At 36.4% G+C, this 23,110-nt stretch overlaps 1 protein-coding gene across 1 annotated transcript in view; it reads right to left on the bottom strand.

The window, feature by feature from the left end:
- LOC150091095 (uncharacterized) overlaps positions 1–23,110 on the bottom strand; it is a 334,378-nt gene that overhangs the window by 264,201 nt on the left and 47,067 nt on the right. The window contains exons 4-5 of the mRNA XM_090374226.1: positions 12,218–12,278; positions 4,115–4,178 (exon numbers count right to left, since the gene is read on the bottom strand). Of these exons, the coding sequence (XP_090230352.1) occupies positions 4,115–4,178; positions 12,218–12,278 (125 nt within the window). The remainder of the gene's footprint in view (positions 1–4,114; positions 4,179–12,217; positions 12,279–23,110) is intronic.

The following is a 23,110-nucleotide window of genomic DNA, read 5'->3' as shown; positions in this document are numbered from 1 at the left end:
TTTTCAACATTTGTTTGGAGTGAAGAAACCATCGAAAGTCCTTCAGTATCTTCTTCAGCGGCGAAAATCATTTTTAAACGATTGATTTGTATGAGCGCTTCTTCTATTTTCATCGGTGGTTCGTCGTTAATATGTTCTTCGACATAATGACCTCCTTCCATTTCTTCATCCTCATGAGGAACTTCTTGAAAAATATCGATGATAATGTCGTTGATATCTAGAGCACCATCTTCTGTAGTGAGGTTCGAGTCTATATCTTTGTAGCCAGGGTCACTTGTAGCTGAAGTATCGTACATTATCAATAGATGTTGAAGTTCTTGTTATTCTTGGTGCTCCACATTGCTGTTCACAACTTCAATTTTTGCGTTTGAGAAGCCAGACTTTACAAAACAGTTCACAACAGTTTGTTTTCTAATTGCGTTTACTGAAGAGGAAATCCACTGAATCGCATCTAGGATGGATTTTCTTTGCAAGGTCACTTGCACATGTTACATCGTTTATGTTTGCAATGAGATGTCTTAAAACACGTTTTCTGTAGTGAAGTTTAAAATTTTTTATTATCCCTTGATCCAAGGGCTGACACTCTGCAGATGTGTTTTGTGGCAGAAAAACGATTTGAACATTGGACAATTCAATGTGCGGGTGAGATGCAGCATTATCCATGAATAGAATAATTTTTCTGTTTTGACGAATCATGTTTTGGTTAAAGTGACTTATCCATTCGCTCATGATATCTTGTGTCATCCACGCTTTTTTATTAGACTTCCAATCAACATTCAAAAGATTCAACTTTATGCCCTTGAAACAACAAGGATTTTGTGGTTTTCCTATAACAAGTAAACGCAATTAGAAAACAAACTGTTGTGAACTGTTTTGTAAAGTCTGGCTTCTCAAACGCAAAAATTGAAGTTGTGAACAGCAATGTGGAGCACCAAGAATAACAAGAACTTCAACATCTATTGTTCAAAGTCTCCCAGCATATTTGTACACAATAGTACAGTCAAGCGTTCCTTAGAAATTTTTCCGCCCTGGCACTTTTCGTTTTTTAGACTCATTGTTTTTTCAGGAATAGCTTTAAAAAACAACCCTGTTTCTTTACAGTTGTAAATATCCTTAGCTTCAAAATCACGACATAACTCTTCCAGTTTGACGGTCCACTCTGTTACAACCCCAGTATCAACAGAAAACCACTTACGGTTTTCCAAGAAATTTTATGCCGAGTTTTGAACTTGTCTAACCATCCCACAGAAGCTTTGAACTCATTTACTCCCATAGATTTCGCAACCTCCAAAGCCTTTTCCCTAATAATAGGCCCATTAATGGGAATTTTTTTAGCACGTTCGCGACAAAACCACTCATACGTAACATTGTCAATTTGAAGTCCAACAGTTTTCGGAAATGGTTTTTGAACCTGATCATTTCTGTGTTGCCAAAATTGTTTGAGCAGTTCATTTTTTTCTTTAGGATGTCGCTTACCTGCGCCTTCCCAATTTTGAATTTTGCAGCGAGATTGCGAACACTATTTTTTTGCCGATCATATGCATTAATGAGTTCGACTTTATCTTTTAAAGTTAAATGTTTACGAGAAGACATTGTGCACTTCACACGACACTGAACAAAACTGAAACTCAAAAGACAAAAGGCTGACCAAATTCACCCCGCCCCCTGCACACACCGATTTATCAGAAGTTTTACACGTGCCTTAAAAATTCTTGAAAAACGGTTTAAAACCGCGACGTAAACCTTGATAAAATTCAGAGAATCGGAAATAGAAAATAGATTGAGGCAATATGTGGAAGAAAAGTTCCTAGAAAAAGGGCCGTGAGCTCTCCCGCAGTCTGTTATGGAGAGATCAAATTAAGTGCTAATCTAAATGAAACAGTGCAGATTGCCTGTCCACGTCCGTTACAGAGAATGTCCGCTAGACAGAAGCTGCAAACACGTTAAAACCAATGGAGGTGACTTGGGGAATTTGAAAATGTCCGTTGTAGAGAGATGTCCATTAACGAGAGGTGTCCGTTAGGAGAAGTTTCACTGTATTGCTAAGACAAGTTCAACGTTAGACACGTTCTTCACAAAACGTAAACCTACGGAGAATGAAGAAGTAGCAAAGGCAGAGTTAACAATTGCTGCACTCATTTCTGAGCATAATGTTCCATTTGTGCAATGTGATCACCTTATAGAAGCATGTAAGAAAGCATTTCATAACAGCAATATTGCAAAACAAGTTCAGATGAAGGCGACTAAAGTCTCCTTTAATCCAAAAATATACATTTGTAACATATGCAGAAACAACAAGTTTTCAATGATAATAGATGAAAGTACAGATTTATCTTTATCACAAGTTCTAGCTGTTGTTGTTAGATATTTTGGTATTCAAAAACTTGATGTTGTAGATGTGTTACTTGACACTGTTTGTGTTGAAAATGGTATTTCAGAAGGGCTTTATCAAGCTGTAAAAGATCTTTTCATAGAAAAAAACATTCAAATAAGTAATCTCGTTGGCTTTGATAGTGATAATTGTGCCACTATGATGGGTACTAAGAGTGGGTTCCAGTCATTGCTAAAAAAGGATGTACCATCAGTATTTATAATGGGATGTGTTTGCCATTCTTTTGCATTATGTGCTAGTCATTCAGTCATGGTACTACCATCATATCTAGAAATATTTATAAAAGATATCTCTTGTTATTTTTCCCGTAGTAGTAAAAGATTAAACGAGTTCAAAATGATTCAAGATGTTGTAGATACTGCTAAGCATAAAATCCCCAAATTAGCACAAACACGTTGGTTATCCCGTGGCAATGTAATAAAAATTATTATTGAGCAGAGGGATGCGTTAGTTCTTTATTTTCAGTCTCAATCAAAAATTGATAAAATCGATGGTGCAGGGAATATTTACAATACTATGATCACCAAAGGAACTAAGCAAATGTTGTTGTTTTTAGGATATGTACTGGAGAAAATAAACTGCCTGAATATTGAATTTCAATCTGAGCATTTCAGATTGCACTTACTTCATTCAATGGTTTCAATTGAGTATAAAAATATTCTTAGATTTTTCATAAAAGAAGTCATTACTTCGTGCAAGCTGGTTGAAATTGATCCAAGCAATGCAATAAATCATAAGCCCCTGGATAAAATATATTTGGGAGGGCGTTGTATGGCCTTATTAAATTCAACACCACTTGGTGACAGTGAAAGCAGGTTTAAAAATGATTGTTTAAAATTTCTTGTTGAACTTTGTATGGAAATCAGAAAAAGATTTCCTCTAAATGATGGAATTATCGCCAGTCTCAATGTTCTTGACCCAGCAGTGATACATGATTGTGCCAATTTGCCATGCTCAATTTTCCATTTAGCAATGCAGTTCCCTCACCTTGTTTCTGAAGACAAACTAGATCTTCTAGATGATGAATGGAGATCATTTCGTTTAAATCAAGATTTAGATTTCTCTTACAAAACCATCCCTGAGTTTTGGTATCTGTTACGTAATGTAAAAGATGGCTTTAATAATTCTAAATATGAGATTTTATCTAACTTTATGACCAGTCTAATTATTTTACCTCACTCTTCGGCAAGCATAGAAAGAATCTTCTCCCAAGTAAACCATATAAAAACAAAAGCCACAAACTCCCTTAAACCAGAAACTGTGAAAAATCGACTAATGGCAAAACAGGCGATAAATAGATCTAATCAAAATTGCTATACATGGAAACCTACATCAGAATTGGAAAAAGAAGTCATACACGGAACTTGTCATAAAAGATACGAAGAACGTTTGAAAAAAATGAAAGAACTTCAAAAAATAAATGTGGAGGCAACTGAATGGGATGAAAATTCTGATTACAATTAAATAAAAGATATTTTTGCATGGTAAGTTTTATCTTATTTGTGTTGCTATACTATATGATGAAAACTAGGTTTTTTTTGGGTTTATTTAAGTTGCAATCTAAGTTTTTTTTAAATTTGTGAGTGGGAGCCCTGATCAGGACTAACTATACTTCAGTTTTTGAATAACAAGAGCTTATCCATTTTGACTAAACCAGTTGCTATCAAAAGTTCATATAAGAAAGTTTTTTGTACAATAAGTTTACTAAAATAGCAAGCATACCTTTTTAAGTGGCTCTAATTCTTCAAATGATTTGGTAAGTTCCTTTTCATATTTAGAACAATCCCTACAAATTAAAATTATTAACATGAAACAACAATATTGAACTATATAACAAATAAGTGAATAATGTCAGTTCAATGCAACTAAGACTCAGATTAAAATCACATGTACCTCATAACAGTTAACTTTGTGGGGGTGGGGGATTTTATGCTCCAGAATAGCTGCACAAAATGGTCTACATGACAAAATTACCAGCCTCATAGATTCAAAAGAAAGTGTAACAATACAATTTAGAATGCAGAGTTCTCAGTGCAATTTGAATACATCTAGATGAAATCCACATATTAGTCAATTTTGAGGAGCTGGGAACAGATAAGTTTTTGAAAATTTTGCCGTTTTTGTATTGCTGATTTGGTGCGAATATTGTAACTTTGTACTGTATTGGTGTGGTAGGGGAATTCTAGTATATAATTGTAATAAATAGGTACGTCAAAAGTTCAAATCATGTAGGCTGGCATTAATAGATAATTTTATTTAATATTATAAATAAATTACAACTTTACAAGTGTAATAGTGTAAACAAGTTAAACCATCTACAAGTGGTATAATGTAAACAAGTTAAAACAAGTGGTATAGTGTAAACTCAAAAACTTAATATGCATAATGTATACTCCATAAAGTAACACACATAACATAAACTCAATATCATAATATATATATATTAAATAAAGTAAACTTGTTAGTGTAATAAGTATTATTGCTGCTTAACGAGTGCAAAGTGTTATTATTGCATTTAAGTATATAGTAGACTCTCGATTAACCGGGACACTTCAAGACTCCAAATAAAAAAAAAAAAAAAATCAACCAGAAATCAAAAAATTCAAGTAATAAACAGATATTTTGCAAGTCATAAATAAGTGACAAGCGGCATTATAAGTCGTCATTGGGAGATTAGTGTACCTATTATCTTGCAATCCCCGCTGTCTTGACACCCACCTCTTAAAAAAAACAGAAGAAAAAAATACAGAGACCAAATGTTTAGTTTGTTTTAGTGTGTCGCGTCGATTGTTGTGTTCCACTGCAGAGCAAAAGAACAAATTTTGTTTTGTTATTTACGTCAGGGACATCGGAATTTTTTTTATAGTATTTTTTTTTTTTTGGTTTAGAAATCGCGAAAATGATGGGTAAACGCAAAAGAGTTGCGTTTTCAGTTAAACAAAAACTTGAAATTATTCAAAAGTTTGAAAACGGTGCATCTGTTAAATCTCTAAGGAACCATTATAATGTTGGTGACCAAACCATACACACCATAAAAAACAAAGGGAAGCTATTAAATTTAAAATCGACGTCGTATAAAATAAAGGGTAGCATCGTATTGGACACGCAAGTAGTGCGTGGTAAGTTTTTGTTTTTTATCTATCGCCATATTTTTTTACAAAGGTTATTGAACATTTTTCGATACAGTAGTCCCCAACTTACACAACTATGGTTTTACGTAAATTCTTTTTCACTAAATTTTTTTTTTTTTTTAGGATTGTAAAATTTAAAACAAACAAAACTAATAAATAAATAAAATAAGCAATCAATAACAACGTCAGGCACGGCCAAATTGCACAAGTGAGATACAGAGTAGCAAGCAAAAAAATAGGAAAGAAGAGAAGATTCTTACAATTTATTTATGGGTTTTTTTTTTTTTTTTATATGACTGAAGATTTCAGTGAAGGGGATATACATTTCACCATAATAATGTAAAAACCCACACAATTCCAGCTATCTGTATTATTGCAAATGCAATAAGATCGAGTTTACTACCTGTTTATAACTAGATGCACGAACAGAAAAGCCCAGTAACCTGGCAGTGACTTCTAGAAATGTGCTTTAGTAAAATGTGAGTTCACATGAGGTGATAATAGTGTGTTTCCCCCTTAACCCTGTGAAGTTCTTTTCAGAAAATTTCATTTTTACCGTTATCATGGTGCCGACTAAGAGTGACAGCGCTACTAGTAAATCTATCAACAAAAGGAAAGCCATCGATCTGGATCAGTAAATTAAACTAATACGGATGTATGAATATGGCCAAACATTAACAAGTATCGTGCGGAATTCAGATTTGTCAATAATAATATAGTAGCAACATGTTATTAGTCAATCCCGAGTTACGTAAAACTCGACGAAGTAAGAAGTCCTGGAATATATCTCTTACGTATGTCAGGGACTTTTGTATTTTTGGATTAACCGGGAAATCGATTATCCAGGATTTGTTTTTTACCATCTATCCCAGAAAATTGAGAGTCTACTGTATTACTTTAGTAGAGAATTCTCAATTAAATTTAATTTGAATAGAAATCATGCCTCAGACCAGAGCCACAAAGCAAAAGGCTCGAAATAGTGGGAGTACTGTGGCTCAGGAGAGAACCAAGGGGGGTTGGTTGTCCTCCAAATCATGACCTCACAAAATGTACTACTTGTTTGATGTTTGCAGACTATCCGGAACAGGACAAAATACAGCTAAGGAAGATGTCTGTATGTTCAATGCAAAGGTTGTGAGGATATTAGGTGTCACTCAGCATTCTACTGGGCATTTATAAGAGCTTGAAGAACAGGGTAGATACCGTTGAAGGAATTAAGTTGGGGCCCATCAAGCTCTCAGCTACCCACCTCAATGCCAGTTGCAATTCTACATCAGGGAACACAGCAGCAACCCCAAAACAGAATGAGTTGGTCCCACAGGAGGTAGCTATTGTTAGTGACTCTATTATCGTGGATATGGGAAATAAATTGTGTAAAAAGGATAGGTGGAAGAGGAGCAGGGTATGTCTACCAGAGGCAAAAGTTGATGACAATGTAGAGCATATCACCTTTTAAGGGCACAAAAGTTGATGTTGTAAGGTGATCTGAGGACTAACTTAACAAATACAGAGCAATGTTGAGAAAAAATCGAAAGTTAGAATTAAATTTGGAAGTGTCTGCAATTCTGCCCAGACACAAGAGGAGGGAGACATGATGAGAGCCTTGTCATTAAATTCGGTCCTGAAGAGATTGTGCAAGGCTCATGAGGTAGAATTTTTCTCAGTGTGGTTTGTGCTTGTTAACAGAAGAGACTGCATTTACTCGGATGGGACACATTTAAATAGAAAGGGTTCAAGAATATATGATAATGCTATCGAGGCAGTGTTAGGTGAGTCAGAAAACTGCTAGCTTGGGGAGGGGATTCACAAGCTAACAGATTAACAATAGCTGCAGGCAGAAGTGAAAGTAATTCTTACACTGCTACTATTGGGAACATGCAGGAGCCCAGTAGGCAAGGTGCCAGAAATTTCAAGGTCTGCTGTAGGTCATCACGAAAGAAGGAAATACATCAGCTGTGTTAGATTAACTAAGAATAAGAATGGGTGCATGTATACGTGCTTGTTCACCAATGCTAGAAGCATAGTAAATAAACTTAATAAATTTGAAGTGCTGATCATCAAATGCAGACAGTGTGGAGATATCAGAGATGTGATGTCACTCAGATATAAGGGATGCAGAAATTGAATGGAGAGCCGTGTCTACAGAAAGGGCATAGTGCAGAGGTTCCCAAAATTTCTCGGTTCACAGTGCCCTTAGTGTCTCAATAATTTTTTCACGGCATCCCTAGGCCAAAAGAAATACCTAACAGCTCCATTTATTAAGTAGTTAGGTGCAAATAACTTAATAAGTATTTATGTCCTGATAACTTAGTAGTTGTTTGAAAAAATAATACACATAAATTGAAAGAAAAAATAATATTTTTATTTCATTCTTAAATAACCACAATTACTTACTAATTTTTTCCTTCAAAAATTAAAATATCTAGGGGCATCCCCTGTGAGTTCGCTGCGGCACCCTAGGACACAGTTTGAAAACCGCAAGCATAGTGTTATAGATCTTGAAGCTACAGGGATTTCTCCAACTGTGCAATAATCTTTTATAATACAATATAGACTCTGTAAAGGCCAGAAAAGAGTAGATTATAGTGTGGTCTGCATAATGTAGTGTTGGGGTGTGTTGGTCTGTTGTTCATCTGGCCTCTCTGCCATTGAGCTCTTAGAAAGCCAAGGTCCCACCATTGCCCATCCTTCATTACATGGGAGTGGGCAGGGCAGATGGTCATGTAAGTCTCTGGGATGGCAAATCCTGGAATGCCTGGGCTTACCAGGGAGGGCTGGGAGGAAAGGAGAGATAGGGCACAGCAGGCATAAAGTGAGGGGAGGATGGGGGGGACAGAGTCCTTGAGTGACAGAATGGAAGAATAAAAGTCATAAGGCCAGGATGCCCTGTCTATTCACTAATAGCCTGATACAGTGCCTGGCTTATGACTTTTAGTCTCCCACAATATGAATATGTATGTTGCATGTACACTAATGCTAGTAGTATTGTAAATAAATTTGATGAATTTGAAGTATTGATTAAGTCTTCAAATGCAAGCATTAGCGGCATATGATGCAAGAAAGCAAGCTTATACAGCATCAGCCAAAAAAAAAAAAAAAAACCTTCCCATTTCATCCATCTATTTGCTCCAAATGTTTGTCTAGTTCTGCCTTGAATTTATTTAAGCTGTCCACTTCTACACGACAGATGGAAGTTTGTTCCAGCAATCAACCACCCGCTGGCTAAAGGCAAATTTCTGCACATCTATTCTACAACTGTCTTTCCTAAATTTGAATTTATGTCCCTTCAGTGTGATCAATCTGGGCAAGAGGAAGAATCTCATCAGCATTGAGCTTGCTAAAACCATTCAAAGCCTTATACACTTCTCAGTCATATCACTTCTCAGGTGCCTAGTCTCCAGACACTAATTTGCATAACTTAAGCCTTTTTTCATAAGAGCAACCTTTTATTCCATTCACTAATCTTGTTGCCTTTCTCTGTACTCATTCCAGTAGCTCTACATCCTTCCTAAAGAGAGGCCTCCAGATCTGTATACAGTACTCAAAGTGTGGCCTGACCATTGCCTTATACAAGGGAATAATCACCTCCTTATTCCTGTTAGAAAAATTCCTCTATTTGTAGGGATAGCACAGACATAAGTGATGCTGAATTTGAATATGGGTACAATGTATACAGACAGGACAGAGGAGTTATGCTCTTAGTTAAGAAGCATATAACATCCAAAGCAGCGCATCCAGTTAACATGGGTGGTAGTGCAATGTTGAGTCAGGTTGATGTGAAATAAGCACTGGAAAATAAAAATGAGAGTAGAAATGTGCTATAGGCTTAATGACTCTGATGAGTACAACGAACAACTGCACAGAGAAATAGTGTGCCAGTAAATCAAAATGTCTTATAATGAGAGATTTTGACTTTCCAGACATTTACAGGAAATTGTGGATTAGTCATTCAACACATACTAAAAGACTTGTGGATTTATTGAATGACTGTTTTCTACAGCAGCATGTTAGAGAAACAACAAGAGGAAGCAATACTGTTGATATGGTTACCAGTGGTGATTATTACATGCATTAAGAACCTGCAGATAAAACACTCATTGGGTGGCAGCAATTATACTGTACTAATGTGGAATTTAATTAAAGACTACTGTAAAGGCTTTTGCTTTCGTAAGGGTGACCAGAGTGGTCTCAGACAGTTTTTAAATTCTATGCAGTGGAAAGAACTGTTGATGTTACCATCAGCAAATTCTAAATGGGAAGCATTTGTGGAAGTAATAATAGAAGCTACTAGGCTTCTATGATTACTTCCATCCACCTCACCTCAGGTGCCTTGTTATTTCAGCTTTGAGGCTTAGATCTAAGTGGATGTCAGATGAACTATTAAGACAAGTGACAGAAGTTGCTACTACAAAAGAAAAGTGTATGGGATGCATATAAATTATCAGGTGATTCAGAAGCCTATGATAGATATAAATTAGCCTGTAATCAAGTCACAAAGGAGGTTAGGCAAGCTAAGGCAGATTATGAAAAAAGCACCATGCTTATATTAATAGTAGAAGGAAGGAACTGAATCAAATTGGATCACTTTATGTCAATGGGCTAAGTGTTGACAACCCCGCTCAGGTTGTTGACCAATTGAATAGATATTTTTCACACTACATTTACACATGAGGAATTCTTTAGGGGAAGAAATGAAAGAAGTTTACCAAACTCCAAGAGGGAGTTAAATGGCTGTAATAACTGAAAGGAAAGTGGAAGAGGAATTGCTGAAGGTGAATATAAAAAATGCACCTGAGGTGAATGGGATCTACCCAATCATATTAAGAGAGGCAGCAAATAAGGTAAGCAAGCCTTTAGCTAATTATGAGAGATGAATGGAGTCACTGGTTGAAGTAGTAATGCAGGACCATCCAGACAGGAATGTCATTATACTGCAGTCACAACATGGATTTGTTAAGGGGTAGTCTTGTCAAACTAATCTGATGGTTATTATGATGCAGTGCCCAAGGTACTGGATGCAAAAAATAATTTTGATAACATATACTTGCATTTCAGCATGGCTTTTGATACTGTTCCACATAAAATACTGCTGTATAAAGTAGAGAAATGTGGCATTAAGGACAAGTTACTGGTAAGGATTAAGGAACGGTTAAGTGGAAAATGATAGTCAGTGGTCATCAATGGGCACTGCTCTTTTTTGATCAATGTTATCATTGGAGTCCACTAGAGTTCAGTATTTATTGATGATGGTATATTATGCTTATATCCTCACTTCTGACCAGCTGTGCCCTATGGGGTTGAGCAATACCTCCATTAGAGCAAATTTCATTGGAGATCATGAGATCTCATCTCTATACCAGGTTTTGTTCCTGATGACATGGTCTGCATTAACCAAGACTAATGCGGCCACCCTCCATCAGCGAATCACCTCCACTGAACTGATTTTATTCCCATTCATACACAAGGTTTTTACAGGTTCCTCTTTCTTGCTTCAATAGGACCTGAGGAGAATCAAAAAGTAAGTTGCACCCTGACTCATCTGTAAAGATGAGTATGCTGCCATTCCTTGTCAGTTTAGTTACAATGTTTGAATGCCACATTCTTCTGGCTCTACCCCATTGGGTACTCAATGAATATACACTGTCTTTTTTTTTTCATATAAAGCCCATATCTATGCAAATAATATTGGATGGTCTGGGATGATGCCCCATGTCTGTGTCGCTACTACAAAACATTTCAATAGCATTCAAGCATTGATTATGATGGACAGAAGAGAGTGGGAAAGAGAGATAGAGAATGCAATCTTGTTTCAGCATTTTTGATGGTCTATAATTCTGATCTGTATGTCTATGAAGAGTCTGGGTTTCTTGGAACTGATTCCACAACTTGCTAATGGCACACACAGTGGCACAGCAAGGTGTGCCAGAATTTGCCATTGTGATTGTCTTCTGCTAGCCTGCTGATGACTATCAATTAAGAAAACTTTGGAAAATCCATCACAGATGCCATTTACAGGTGCTTATGATAATCAATAGATATGTTTTCCTTTGCAGCTGTAGTTCATGAAAGAGAAGCAGCTGCATGTTCTCTGCCTGTATTTGTTGGAGAACTTAGTAATTTTAGGCCTGACATAGCTGAGTAGTCAGGAGCGAGAGTGCATAGTATGCATTGCTTGAGTGGACCAGGGTTCAAGCCCATGACTACTAAATACGATAAATATTTGTATTGATGATTTATTGTAAACTCTACTGACTTGGTTGTCATGCTGGAGTATAAACAGAAAATTTAATTTTAATTTGCACATTAGTCCATGAATGTGTGCCATCATTTTGGCCATAATGGACATCAATACAGTAGATTGCCTAATAGATTATGCAGTGATTGTTGCTCTGGGAACACCTGCCTAGTTTAATGCTCCATAGGACCCAATCTGTTCCTACTATTGTTACTTGTTGCTTATGCTACTGTGTGTGTGTGTGTGCGCACGTGCGTGCATGCTTGCATGTGTCACTGTGCTTGTAATCTAAGTTTGGCAATAAACTAACGTTGTACTAATACTGATCCATGTTCACAGTGAGATTAAAAATGAGTCAATTAATTATAAGAGATGATATCATCAAAATCAGCATCTACAGAAATTAAAATCCAAGGTAAACAAGACTAATTCCAAAAAAAATTACAAGAACACCTTCACCTTCGGAGTTGTTCCACAACATTAGCCATCTCATCTAGTCTTCTTCCCATTTGTTCATTCTGTGAGTTTTATTAAAGAAAAATTTAAATAGTAAAAACTGAAGTAAATAAATTCTGGATCACACTTTAGATCAGAAAAGAACTTTATTCATCCACTATACTGACAAACAACAAGTATGTGTATACAAAATGCTTTATGTTTTCATACCTTGGAACTTAATTACTACATATTGAATATAATTAGTTTTAAAACCAGAAATATACAAATCAGAAGTTGTTATTATTATTAGCCATATGATGCAAGAAAGCCTGAGGCTTATGCTGCACCAGACAAAAAAAACATTTCCGAGTACTCTGAGAGAGAGAGAGAGAGAGAGAGAGAGAGAGAGAGAGAGAGAGAGAGAGAGAGAGAGAGAGAGAAAGGAATCACCAAGAAAGAGAAGAATGATGATATCCAACTCAGGACCCTGGGTGTGCCAAGCCCATACTCACCAGATACGAGCCCACGGGGATTTTATTATATATGCATTATTATTATTATTAGCCATATGGTGCGAGGAAGCCTGAGGCTTAAAACCTCAACTTAAAAGTTCATTAAACACTTCTGACTTGAAGAAGGGGGGGGATCAATTTCATCATTATACTAAACATAGGGGTTAAATTTCATTTTTGGTTCCCAATGTTTTTTTTTTCATAATATCAAACATTTCAAAATATTATTTTAATTGTATAGTTTTAACTAGTCTTTTTTAGGCAGAAGCATAGCTAGGTTTTTGGCACCATTAGCAAATTCATGGCTATATGCTTTTTTCGATAACTGGTAAAATCATAATAAATACAGTCGGACCTCTGTTCAACAAACTTCTTTATATCGAATCTTTTTGAATTCCCATTGGCAATTATGTTTAAAATAATTTCCACAGAATGAAGAAAATTTTCCATATAACTATGGAAAATAAATTTTCCATAAAATTTTCCATTGAAATTTATTCTGAGAATGGATTATGAGAGATTTAAGTGGATACGTATTGTTTGCACCTGTAGCCTGCAAGCAATTTAGGCAACAGTGATGTTGCTAAGCATGAATTAAAAGCTAAATAGCATCTGCAACTTAGTGGTATCTGTAAAACCAATCCAACTACCTGTCCCACATACTGAGAAGTTGAGCTAGTCAACTACTTTCTATATATCCGTAGCCAGTAGGTAGATCAAGATGAATTCCATATTTGGACAATAGGCTTTGGTCAACCTTCTACTGTAAGCATCCTGTTAGAGATTTAGGAGTGAGTGGTTTTCCTTTACCCCGACAAGTGATCATCTTTGTTTTGCAGAAGTGAATCATCCACACTTTGCCATAAGTTTCTATTTCTGTTTACATGATCACAGTAGTTGAATATCCGAGTGACTCCAACACTTTGGAAGTTTCAAAAAATAAAATAAAATAAAATAAAATTCAAATTTAAGAACTAGTAACAGTATTGGTGACAAGAGGAATAAAATTACGGCAACAAAGATATTAAACCTTCTCAACATGAAATGTTGGCAGCTTTTGAAACTTTGTTGAAGCCTTCAGTGTGAAGAAAATGTTCCTAAATATATCCTGTATATAAGTGCTAAATCAAATACGAACTGTTTATATAGCAAGCAAAAAAAACAATATACATTGTGTGCCTTCTACGGTACTTACTGAGTACCGTAGAAGGTACACAATGCGTGCAATGTGAACTGCTATGAACTGATGCAGTTGCCTAGTTGGTTCCTTCAAAGTTACGTTCTGGAGGGCCAATAGGTCTATGCTGCTATGCATTATGTACTCAGATTTAAGGATGCATGAAGGCTTGAACTGTCCTCTGAAAACACACCATTTGTCAAAAATTAATTTTCACTCCTCCCTCTGGTCTCATCCTGATGTGACATCACAGGGGTACCATTTCGTCAGCTAACCACTGATGTCAAAATAGCTTGGCACAGAACTGATGTGGCCTGTCAGTGGAACCCTTCTGATACTGATGCCCTTGGCACCTGGCCAAATGCCACGGCATTCCTACGCTGCTGGTTTTAGGTAATCCCAAAAATTGACAAATACAGTAAACTTTAAAATCTAGCATGCTCATTGACCAAGAAGTGCTCATTTTAATATATTAGAGAGGTATACTATGATTGAAGAACTGCTTAGCAGTTCTTCAATCATAGAAGAACAAACTTGCCTTTGTAACGAGTTGTCCTGGTAATGCACTATTTGACAACTGGTTGCAAATGCAATTTATTCTGAGAATTAAAACCACTGTAATATCCATGCAGTTAGCACTAGCATTAGTAAAGGCACATGATGTAAGAAAGCAATCTTATATAGCATCATACAAAAAAAAAAAAAAAAAAAACCTTTCTAATTCACCCATCCACTCGCTCCAAATGTTTGTCTGGTTCTGCCTTGAATCTGTTTAAGCTATCAATTTCTACAACGACAGATGGAAGTTTGTTCCGGCAATCAACCACCCGCTGGCTAAAGGCAAATTTCCGCACATCTATCCTACAACTGTCTTTCCTCAATTTGAATTTATGCCCGCTCAGGCGATTATTCTGAGCAAGAGGAAGAATCTCATCAGCATTGAGCATGCTCAAACCATTCAAGGCTTTATACACCTCAGTCAGATCACCTTGCAGATGCATAGACTCCAGATGATGTAATTTGCAAAACTTAAGCCTTTCTTCGTAAGAGCAACCCTTTGTTCCATTCACTAATCTTGTTGCCCTTCTCTGTACTCGTTCCAGCAGCTCTACATCCTTCTTAAAACGAAGCCCCCAGATCTGTATACAGTACTCAAGGTGTGGCCTGATCATTGCCTTATACAAGGGGATAATCACCTCCTTATCCCTGCTAGAAAAATTCCTCTTTTATCATTGACAAGGCACCGTGAGCTACTCTTGCAGACCACCTGCACTGCTCAGAAAACTTCATATCTACCTGCACAATTACCTCGCCAGGTCCATTTCATTCTCTACTACTGCCAATGTAGTCCCATAGAGTTGATATGTTAATCTGGGGTTACTGTTTCCCACACGCAGTACTATACATTTGTCAATGTTAAATTCAGTTGCCACCTCTAGCCCATCTGCTCAACTTTTGTAGACTCTGTTGCAGAAGCATACTGTCATTATAGTCATTAACAACCCTACCGACCTTCATATCATCTGCAAAACTTGGACATTAAGCCAGATATATCATCATCAATATCATTAATAAATACAGAAAACAAGAAAACAAAAAATCCACTAATAACATTGGTCCACGAAGAGCAGTGTCCATTGATTACCACTCTGTCTTCTCCAACTCAAACATCCCTTTATCCATAGCAGCAATTTGCCTCCAATGCCACACTGCTGCAATTTGTGCAGCAGTCTTCAATGTGCAACAGTATCAAAAGCCTTTCTAAGATCCAAATATATGATATCAAAATTATTCTTTTCATCCAGTTCCTTTGTGATTACATCATTGTATCCAATCAAATTAGTCAGACAAGACTTCCCCTTAACAAATCCATACTGTATCAGAGCTATAACTGAAGTTTTGTCTACATGATCCTGCAATGCTTCTTTAACCAGTGCCTCCATTAATTTCCCTGGAACAGAAGTTAAACTCACAGGTCTATAATTACTTGTGTCAGCCTTTGATCCTCCTTTGTGAATTGGGGTCAAATTAGCACATCTCCAGTCTATGGGTACCTCCCCTGAATCCAAAGAAGCTCTCATAATTATGGCTAAGGGTTTGCTTACTTCCTTTGCTGCCTCCTTTAATATAACTGGATAGATCCCATTCACCCCGGGTGCCTTTTTTATGTTTATCCTCAACAATTTCTCTTCCACTTTACTCTCAGTTATTACAAGATTATCTAGCTTACTGCCAGAGTTTAATACACCTCTGGCATTCCCCTCCCTGAATAACTCCTCATGTGTGAATGTAGATGCAAAATACTGATTTAGTTTGTTAGCTACCTGAGCAGGATCATCAATAGTTGAACCATCGATATCAAGTGGACCAATCTGATTCATCCCCTTCCTTCTAGAGTTTACATAAGTAAAAAACTTTTGTTGTGTTTCTTTGCATCCTTAGCCAAAGATTTCTCGTAATCTGCCTTTGCCTGCCTAACCACCTTTGTGACGACTAAGTAACGACTAAAATGTGAGTTTGTTTGATAATGTTTACTTAGTAGTTGAAAGAACAAGGTGTGCATTACGTTTTCCTTTTCCTCCTGAATTTTCAACCATTTGTTAATTTCTAAATACGAACATAACATTCAATACAATACAACCATACGAGAAAAGCAATTTTTGTGAGTATTGATTTATTTTTGTGAGAAAAGATCGTGTTTATCATGTTTATGTATATTTAAAAACATGAATATTGTTTTTTTAATACTTTAATGTACAGTGCATTAATAAAAGATTGACACAATGCAATTGCATATTATTTCTGTTATTATTCTTTGTGTGATTTTTCTTAAACGTAGTATTGCAATTATTGCCCAAAAAAAGAGATGAGTAAAATTGATAGTACGTATGAAGTTTGAATGCCAAAAAATGACTATGTGATACTTTCAACCCCAAGCATCGTGTTATAGTGGGTTTCGCCTGTACTATTGTTTATAGTACAGGTGAAAAGTCTCATGCTTGAGGATTTCATTTTAAAAAAACTACACCGGAATGCAATTATCCTACAGTCAAAACGGATTTGTTGTGGTGCAATCTTGTTTCACCAATTTTAATGGATACTAAGAAGAATACACAAAGCAACTACACAAAAAAATAATTCTGATATTATGCACTTGGATTTCAGGAAAGCTTTTGATAGTGCTGCACATGAAAGACTTCTGTACAAATTGGAACAGTACAGCATTAAGGTCAAGTTACTGCTATGGATAAAGGGATGATTGAGTGGGAGAACACAGTGGTCATTAATGGATACTGCACCTCATGGAATGTTATTATTAATGAAGCCACCCCAGGGTTCAGTGCTAGGCCCACTGTTGTTTTCTATATTTATTAATGATAATGATGAAAGTATATCAGGCTTAATGTCTGAGTCTGCAGACGATACAAAGTTTGGCAGGGTGGTTAATGACATCAATCAAGATATGGTATGCAATAACATCTAGAAAAATTAGGTAACAACATCCAATAATTTTAACATTTGCAAATGCAAGGTGACAGCGGTGATTCCACATCAACATACCAACTGTGGGGTACTACACTCAGATTAGTGGAAAATGAAAAAGACTTGGGGATAATTATGCAGTCAGATATGAAGTTCTCTAAGCAGTGCAGAGAGAACTTCGTATCTGATTGCCACGCTGGCTCATGGGGTTTTTTGTCAATAATATGCAGGCACTTTGTTAGCAGGGATAAAAGTTATTATCCCATTGTAAAGTTAATAGTTAGGCTGCATCTTGAGAGTATTGGAGACCTCATTTTAGGAAGGATGTAGATCTGCTGGAATAGGTGTAGAGTATTGTAAAAAGATTGGAGATAGGAACAAAAGATAGGATTGGAGATAGGAACAATTTCTCTTATGAAGAAAGGCTTCAGTTCTGTAAATTGCAGCACTTTTGGAGACTAGGTACCTGAAAGACAATCTGAGTATTATTATTATAGAGTGACATATGATGAAAGAAAGCAAGCTTATAAAGCATCAACACAAAAAAAAAAAAAAAACCCCATCCCATATCACCTGCAATAACTTGTCTAATTCTTCCTTGAATTTATTAAAACTGCCTACTTCCACAACAACAGATGGAAGTCTATTCCAACAATTAACCATCCACTGGCTGAAGGCACTTCTCTGCATTTCTATCCTGCAATCATCCTTCCATCTCCTGTAACCATCCATCCATCTCCTGCAATCATCACAAGGCATGCATGCATGCAAACGTATACAGATGCACAGAAGGTTCTGTGACAAAAACCCCATAGATAATTATGTACCAGGTACATAATGAGTTGCTGCCGCTCTACTCTGAGACTGATAGTGTCACAGCGGCAGCCATTAAAAACATCATTACTGCAGGAACTCATTATGAAACTGGTAGAGTAAAATAAAACATTATGAAACTGGTACAGTAAAATAAATTAAAAAAAGTATTGCTACATTATTTTTATTTAAAAAATAATTTCAGCAATGAAATACAATGAATGGATTTTTTTACTGTACTAGTGTACAATGAAATAATTCATATAAACTATATTATAATAACACTAAAATTATTGGTCTATGGTAACTGAAATAAAATATATAATTTTGACACTCAAATGATTTTAATTCCTGAGTGAATACTCCATCAACTGTCATTCCATTACGTGTAGTATTTACTAAAGTATTTGATTTAATATCTAAACTGAAGACATCTTTCATAAATTTACAAAACTTCTTTCCAGCCTCAGATTTTAATTCTAGATTGAAATCACCAGCAAGAACTATAGGTATATGATCCAGTGGCTCTTCCAATAATTTTGTACCTTCAATGGAATACGGCATCAATTTCTTATTTATGAATTTTTGAATTATATCTAACTATATCCCTGGAGTGATGTATATGGCAATGATGAAAATAGATTCACTATTGAATGTGCACAAAGATCCACAAATGTCTCCAATTTCATCTGATACAGCTGTCACATTGCTGCTATTATGTTGTGCAAAGATATGTAGTGTACTGATGATAGTTGAACCTTCACATTATACATTGCAACACTACCACTACGAACATCCAACCTTTTAAATTGAGTCACACATTGGAATGGTTTAATTAATATATGTTCATCATTATCCAACCACATTTCACTTAATATCAATATTTTGGATGCTGTAAGATTGTGTCCGTTTCGATATCTCGAACATGGGCCCGTAAACTTTGTACGTTCATTGATGATATGCCACTTTGTATGGAATCTTGCAGTTCATCCTGTAGAGATGGTAGCATATTATTTTTCAAGCGATCTAGTTCAGCACAAAGTTCTATATTACTAGTAGCTTTGCGCAGTGAAATGAAAAATTGTCATAAGGATTTGTAATATATAAACCTTTCAATGAGGTCACTCGAGATAACGCCACGTATACAAGTTGCTGTTGATGATCTTTCTCATAATTATATACAACTTTGTCAAAGGTTCCTCCTTGAGATTTATGTATAGTCAAAGCACAAGCACATACTAAAGAAAATTATGTACGTCTACATAATTTTCGGGTATTGCTTTCGTAAAGGCGACTACAATGGACTGAGACAGTATTTAAATTCTATACAGTGGGATCAACTGATGATATTGCCAACAGCAAATTCAAACTGGGAAGCATTCAAAGAACTTATCGTGGAAGCTACTAGGCTTTACATACCAACTAAGAAATATTGTTCAAGGTTTAGGCCTAAATGGTTGTCAGATGAACTAATGAGGCATATGGCAGAGAAGAAAAATGCATGGGATACATACAAATTAACACGTGACACGGACGCCTATGATAGATACAAGTTGATCTGTAACCAAGTTACAAAGGAGGTTAGGCAGGCGAAGGCAGATTACGAGAGATCCTTGGCAAGGGATGCGAAGAAAAACAGCAAAGAGTTCTTTACTTATGTAAACTCTAGAAGGAAGGGGATGAATCAGATTGGTCCACTTGAGATCGATGGGTCAACTGTTGATGACCCTGCTCGGGTAGCTAACAAACTAAATGAATATTTTGCATCGACATTCACACATGAGGAGTTATTCAGCGAGGGGAATGCCAGAGGTGTATTCAACTCTAGCAGTAAGCTAGAGAATCTTGTAATAACTGAGAGCAAAGTGGAGGAGAAATTGTTGAAGATAAACACAAGAAAGGCACCTGGGGTGGATGGGATCTATCCAGTTATATTAAAGGAGGCAGCAAAGGAGGTAAGCAAACCCTTAGCCATAATTATGAGAGCTTCCTTGGACTCAGGGGAGGTACCCATTGACTGGAGATGTGCAAATGTGACCCCAATTCACAAAGGGGGATCAAAGGCTGACACAAGTAATTATAGACCTGTGAGTTTAACTTCTGTTCCCGGAAAATTAATGGAGGCACTGGTGAAAGAAGCACTGCAGGATCATCTAGACAAGACTTCAGTTATAGCTAGGACACAGCATGGTTTTGTTAAGGGGAAGTCTTGCCTGACCAATTTGATTGGATACTATGATGCAGTCACAAAAGAACTGGATGCAGGGAATAACTTTGATATTATATACTTGGATCTTAGAAAGGCTTTTGATACTGTTGCACATGGAAGACTGCTGCACAAATTGGAGCAGTGTGGCATTGGAGGCAAGTTGCTGCTATGGATAAAGGGGTGGTTGAGGGGGTTGTTTGTTTCGGAATTTATTGGGTGCATCGGCAACTATGGCCATAGTGCGCCAGGTTGAGGGGGAGAAGACAGAGAGTGGTAATCAATGGACACTGCTCATCGTGGACTAATGTTATTAGTGGAGTCCCTCAGGGTTCAGTATTGGGGCCTTTATTGTTTTCTGTATTTATAAATGATATTGATGATGGTATATCAGGCTTAATGTCCAAGTTTGCAGACGATACGAAGGTTGGCAGGGTTGTCAAGGACACTACTGACACTATGCTGCTGCAACAGGATTTGGAAAGGTTGAGCAGATGGGCTTCGAGGTGGCAAATGAAGTTTAACATTGACAAATGTAAAGTACTACATATGGGAAACAGCAACCCCAGAGCAACATATCAACTCTGTGGTACTACACTGACAGTGGTAGAGAATGAAAGGGACCTGGGGGTGGTGGTGCAGGCAGATATGAAGTTCTCTGAGCAGTGCAGACGAGCTGCAGGAGTAGCTCATGGTGTATTGTCAATGATATATAGGAATTTTTCTAGCAGGGATAAGGAGGTGATTATTCCCTTGTATAAGGCAATGGTCAGGCCACACCTAGAGTACTGTATACAGGCCTGGAGGCCTCATTTCAGGAAGGATGTAGAGCTGCTGGAACGAGTACAGAGAAGGGCAACTAGATTGGTGAATGGGACAAAGGGGTTCTCTTACGAAGAAAGGCTTAAGTTTTGCAAATTACAGTGTCTGGAAACTAGGCACCAGCGGGGTGATCTGATAGAGGTGTACAAAGCCTTGAATGGTTTGAGCATGCTCAATGCTGATGGGATTCTTCCTCTAGCTCAGAAAAATCACCTGAGAGGGCATAAATTCAAATTGAGGAAAGACAGATGTAGGATAGATGTGCGGAAATTTGCCTTTAGCCAGCGGGTGGTTGGTGGGTGGAACAGACTTCCATCCCTTGTCGTGGAAGTTGATAGCCTAAATAAGTTTAAGGCTCAGCTGGACAGGTATTTCGAACGAACAGAGGGGTGAAGTGGAAGTGGTTATTTTTATTTATTTATGTTACTTTTTTTTTTTTTTTTTTTTTGGCTGATGCTGCATAAGCTTGCTTTCTTGCATCAAATGCCTCTACTAATGCTAATGCTAATGCTAATGTTAATTTCCTATTGTTCTTGAATGGAATCGTAGTTGATCGTTTTATAATAGGTACAGATTGATTAGGTAAATGTTTGTCTTTCACATATTGTTTATTATTATTATTATTAGTATTTTTATTATTATATTTTTCTGGTGAGCCCCTGGGGTTGTTATAACGAGATTGAAGGTTATGTCCTATTTTTGATTCAGGAAATTTCATCCATGCTCGTTTAACTGTTTCATCGCCCTCAAAATCGAAATATACTAAAGTACTGATTGCACTATTTACCAATCCATCGACTATATCTATATTTGTAGTAATCGTGTACGGTTTTCCTTTCAATAATGGTAGAATGTATGGAAGTCCTGCAGTTTCCGTCACTGACATTTTATGAATTTTATTTCGAATCCCTTGTGGACATAAATTAGTAGCATCTTCTTTGGTAACAAATTTCGATTCTATAATTTTAAGTTCATCTGGCAATAACGCTCCATTGCCTATTTTTGTAAGAATTTTAGAAAATGTACTATCAGACTGTTGAACAACTTGTACTAATTCGTGAAATTGTAGTGAATGCCATAATTCTGGAGCAATCTCTAATGACTTGTTTATAAATTCTTTCGATTCCAATATAGAACGGGTAATGTTAGCTGTTATTTCTACTGATTTAAATGCAATTTGCAAATTTTCTGCAGTACACATTTGCATAATTTTCATTGCCATATACAGCAAATGTTGGGGAGTTACTCCACGATGATAATAATAATAATAATAATGATCAGATCTATGAATTTCAGTCAATGCCATCATAAAGGGAGTAATTTTCAATCCATTTTTAAATTTTTGCGCATGTTCCAAATATATAGCTGGAAGAGAAAGTTCTTCTGCATGTATATCAAATATGAAACTTGTTGGATATGATTTCTGACCAGGTGCTATACATAAATATTTATCTTCAGACCATCTTTTAATTCAACAACAAACATAATAATGTTTGTTGTTGAATTAAAAATAGTTCATCATCATTGACCAGGTGCTATACATAAATATTTATCTTCAGACTATAATAATGTTTGTTGTTGAATTAACAATAGTTCATCTTGATTACTGACAGGTTCCACAATTTCATCTGAATGTTCCTGTTCACTATCATCATTTGTCCCCAAGAAATCTTCACTCACTTTTATGCCGTAGAATTTATACAAAGGTGAATTTATCAAATACCACAACCATATTTACACTATTTGCTTCTGCACACATCCTTGTAGATATGATGATTTATGTATGAGTCATCATTTTATATGTACATGAATGGCATAATCATCATTAATTCTCTAGGTAATTGATGAACCATCGTATTTATGTTAACACTGGACATTTATTACTTGTCCAATGATCCCAC

The sequence above is a fragment of the Mastigoproctus giganteus genome, chromosome 1, assembly GCF_048544385.1.
Source record: "Mastigoproctus giganteus isolate SK-2022 chromosome 1, ASM4854438v1, whole genome shotgun sequence".
Taxonomy (NCBI): domain Eukaryota; kingdom Metazoa; phylum Arthropoda; class Arachnida; order Uropygi; family Thelyphonidae; genus Mastigoproctus; species Mastigoproctus giganteus.
The sequence above is the reverse complement of the archived record's forward strand: the minus strand, read 5'-3'. Positions and strand labels throughout refer to the sequence as shown.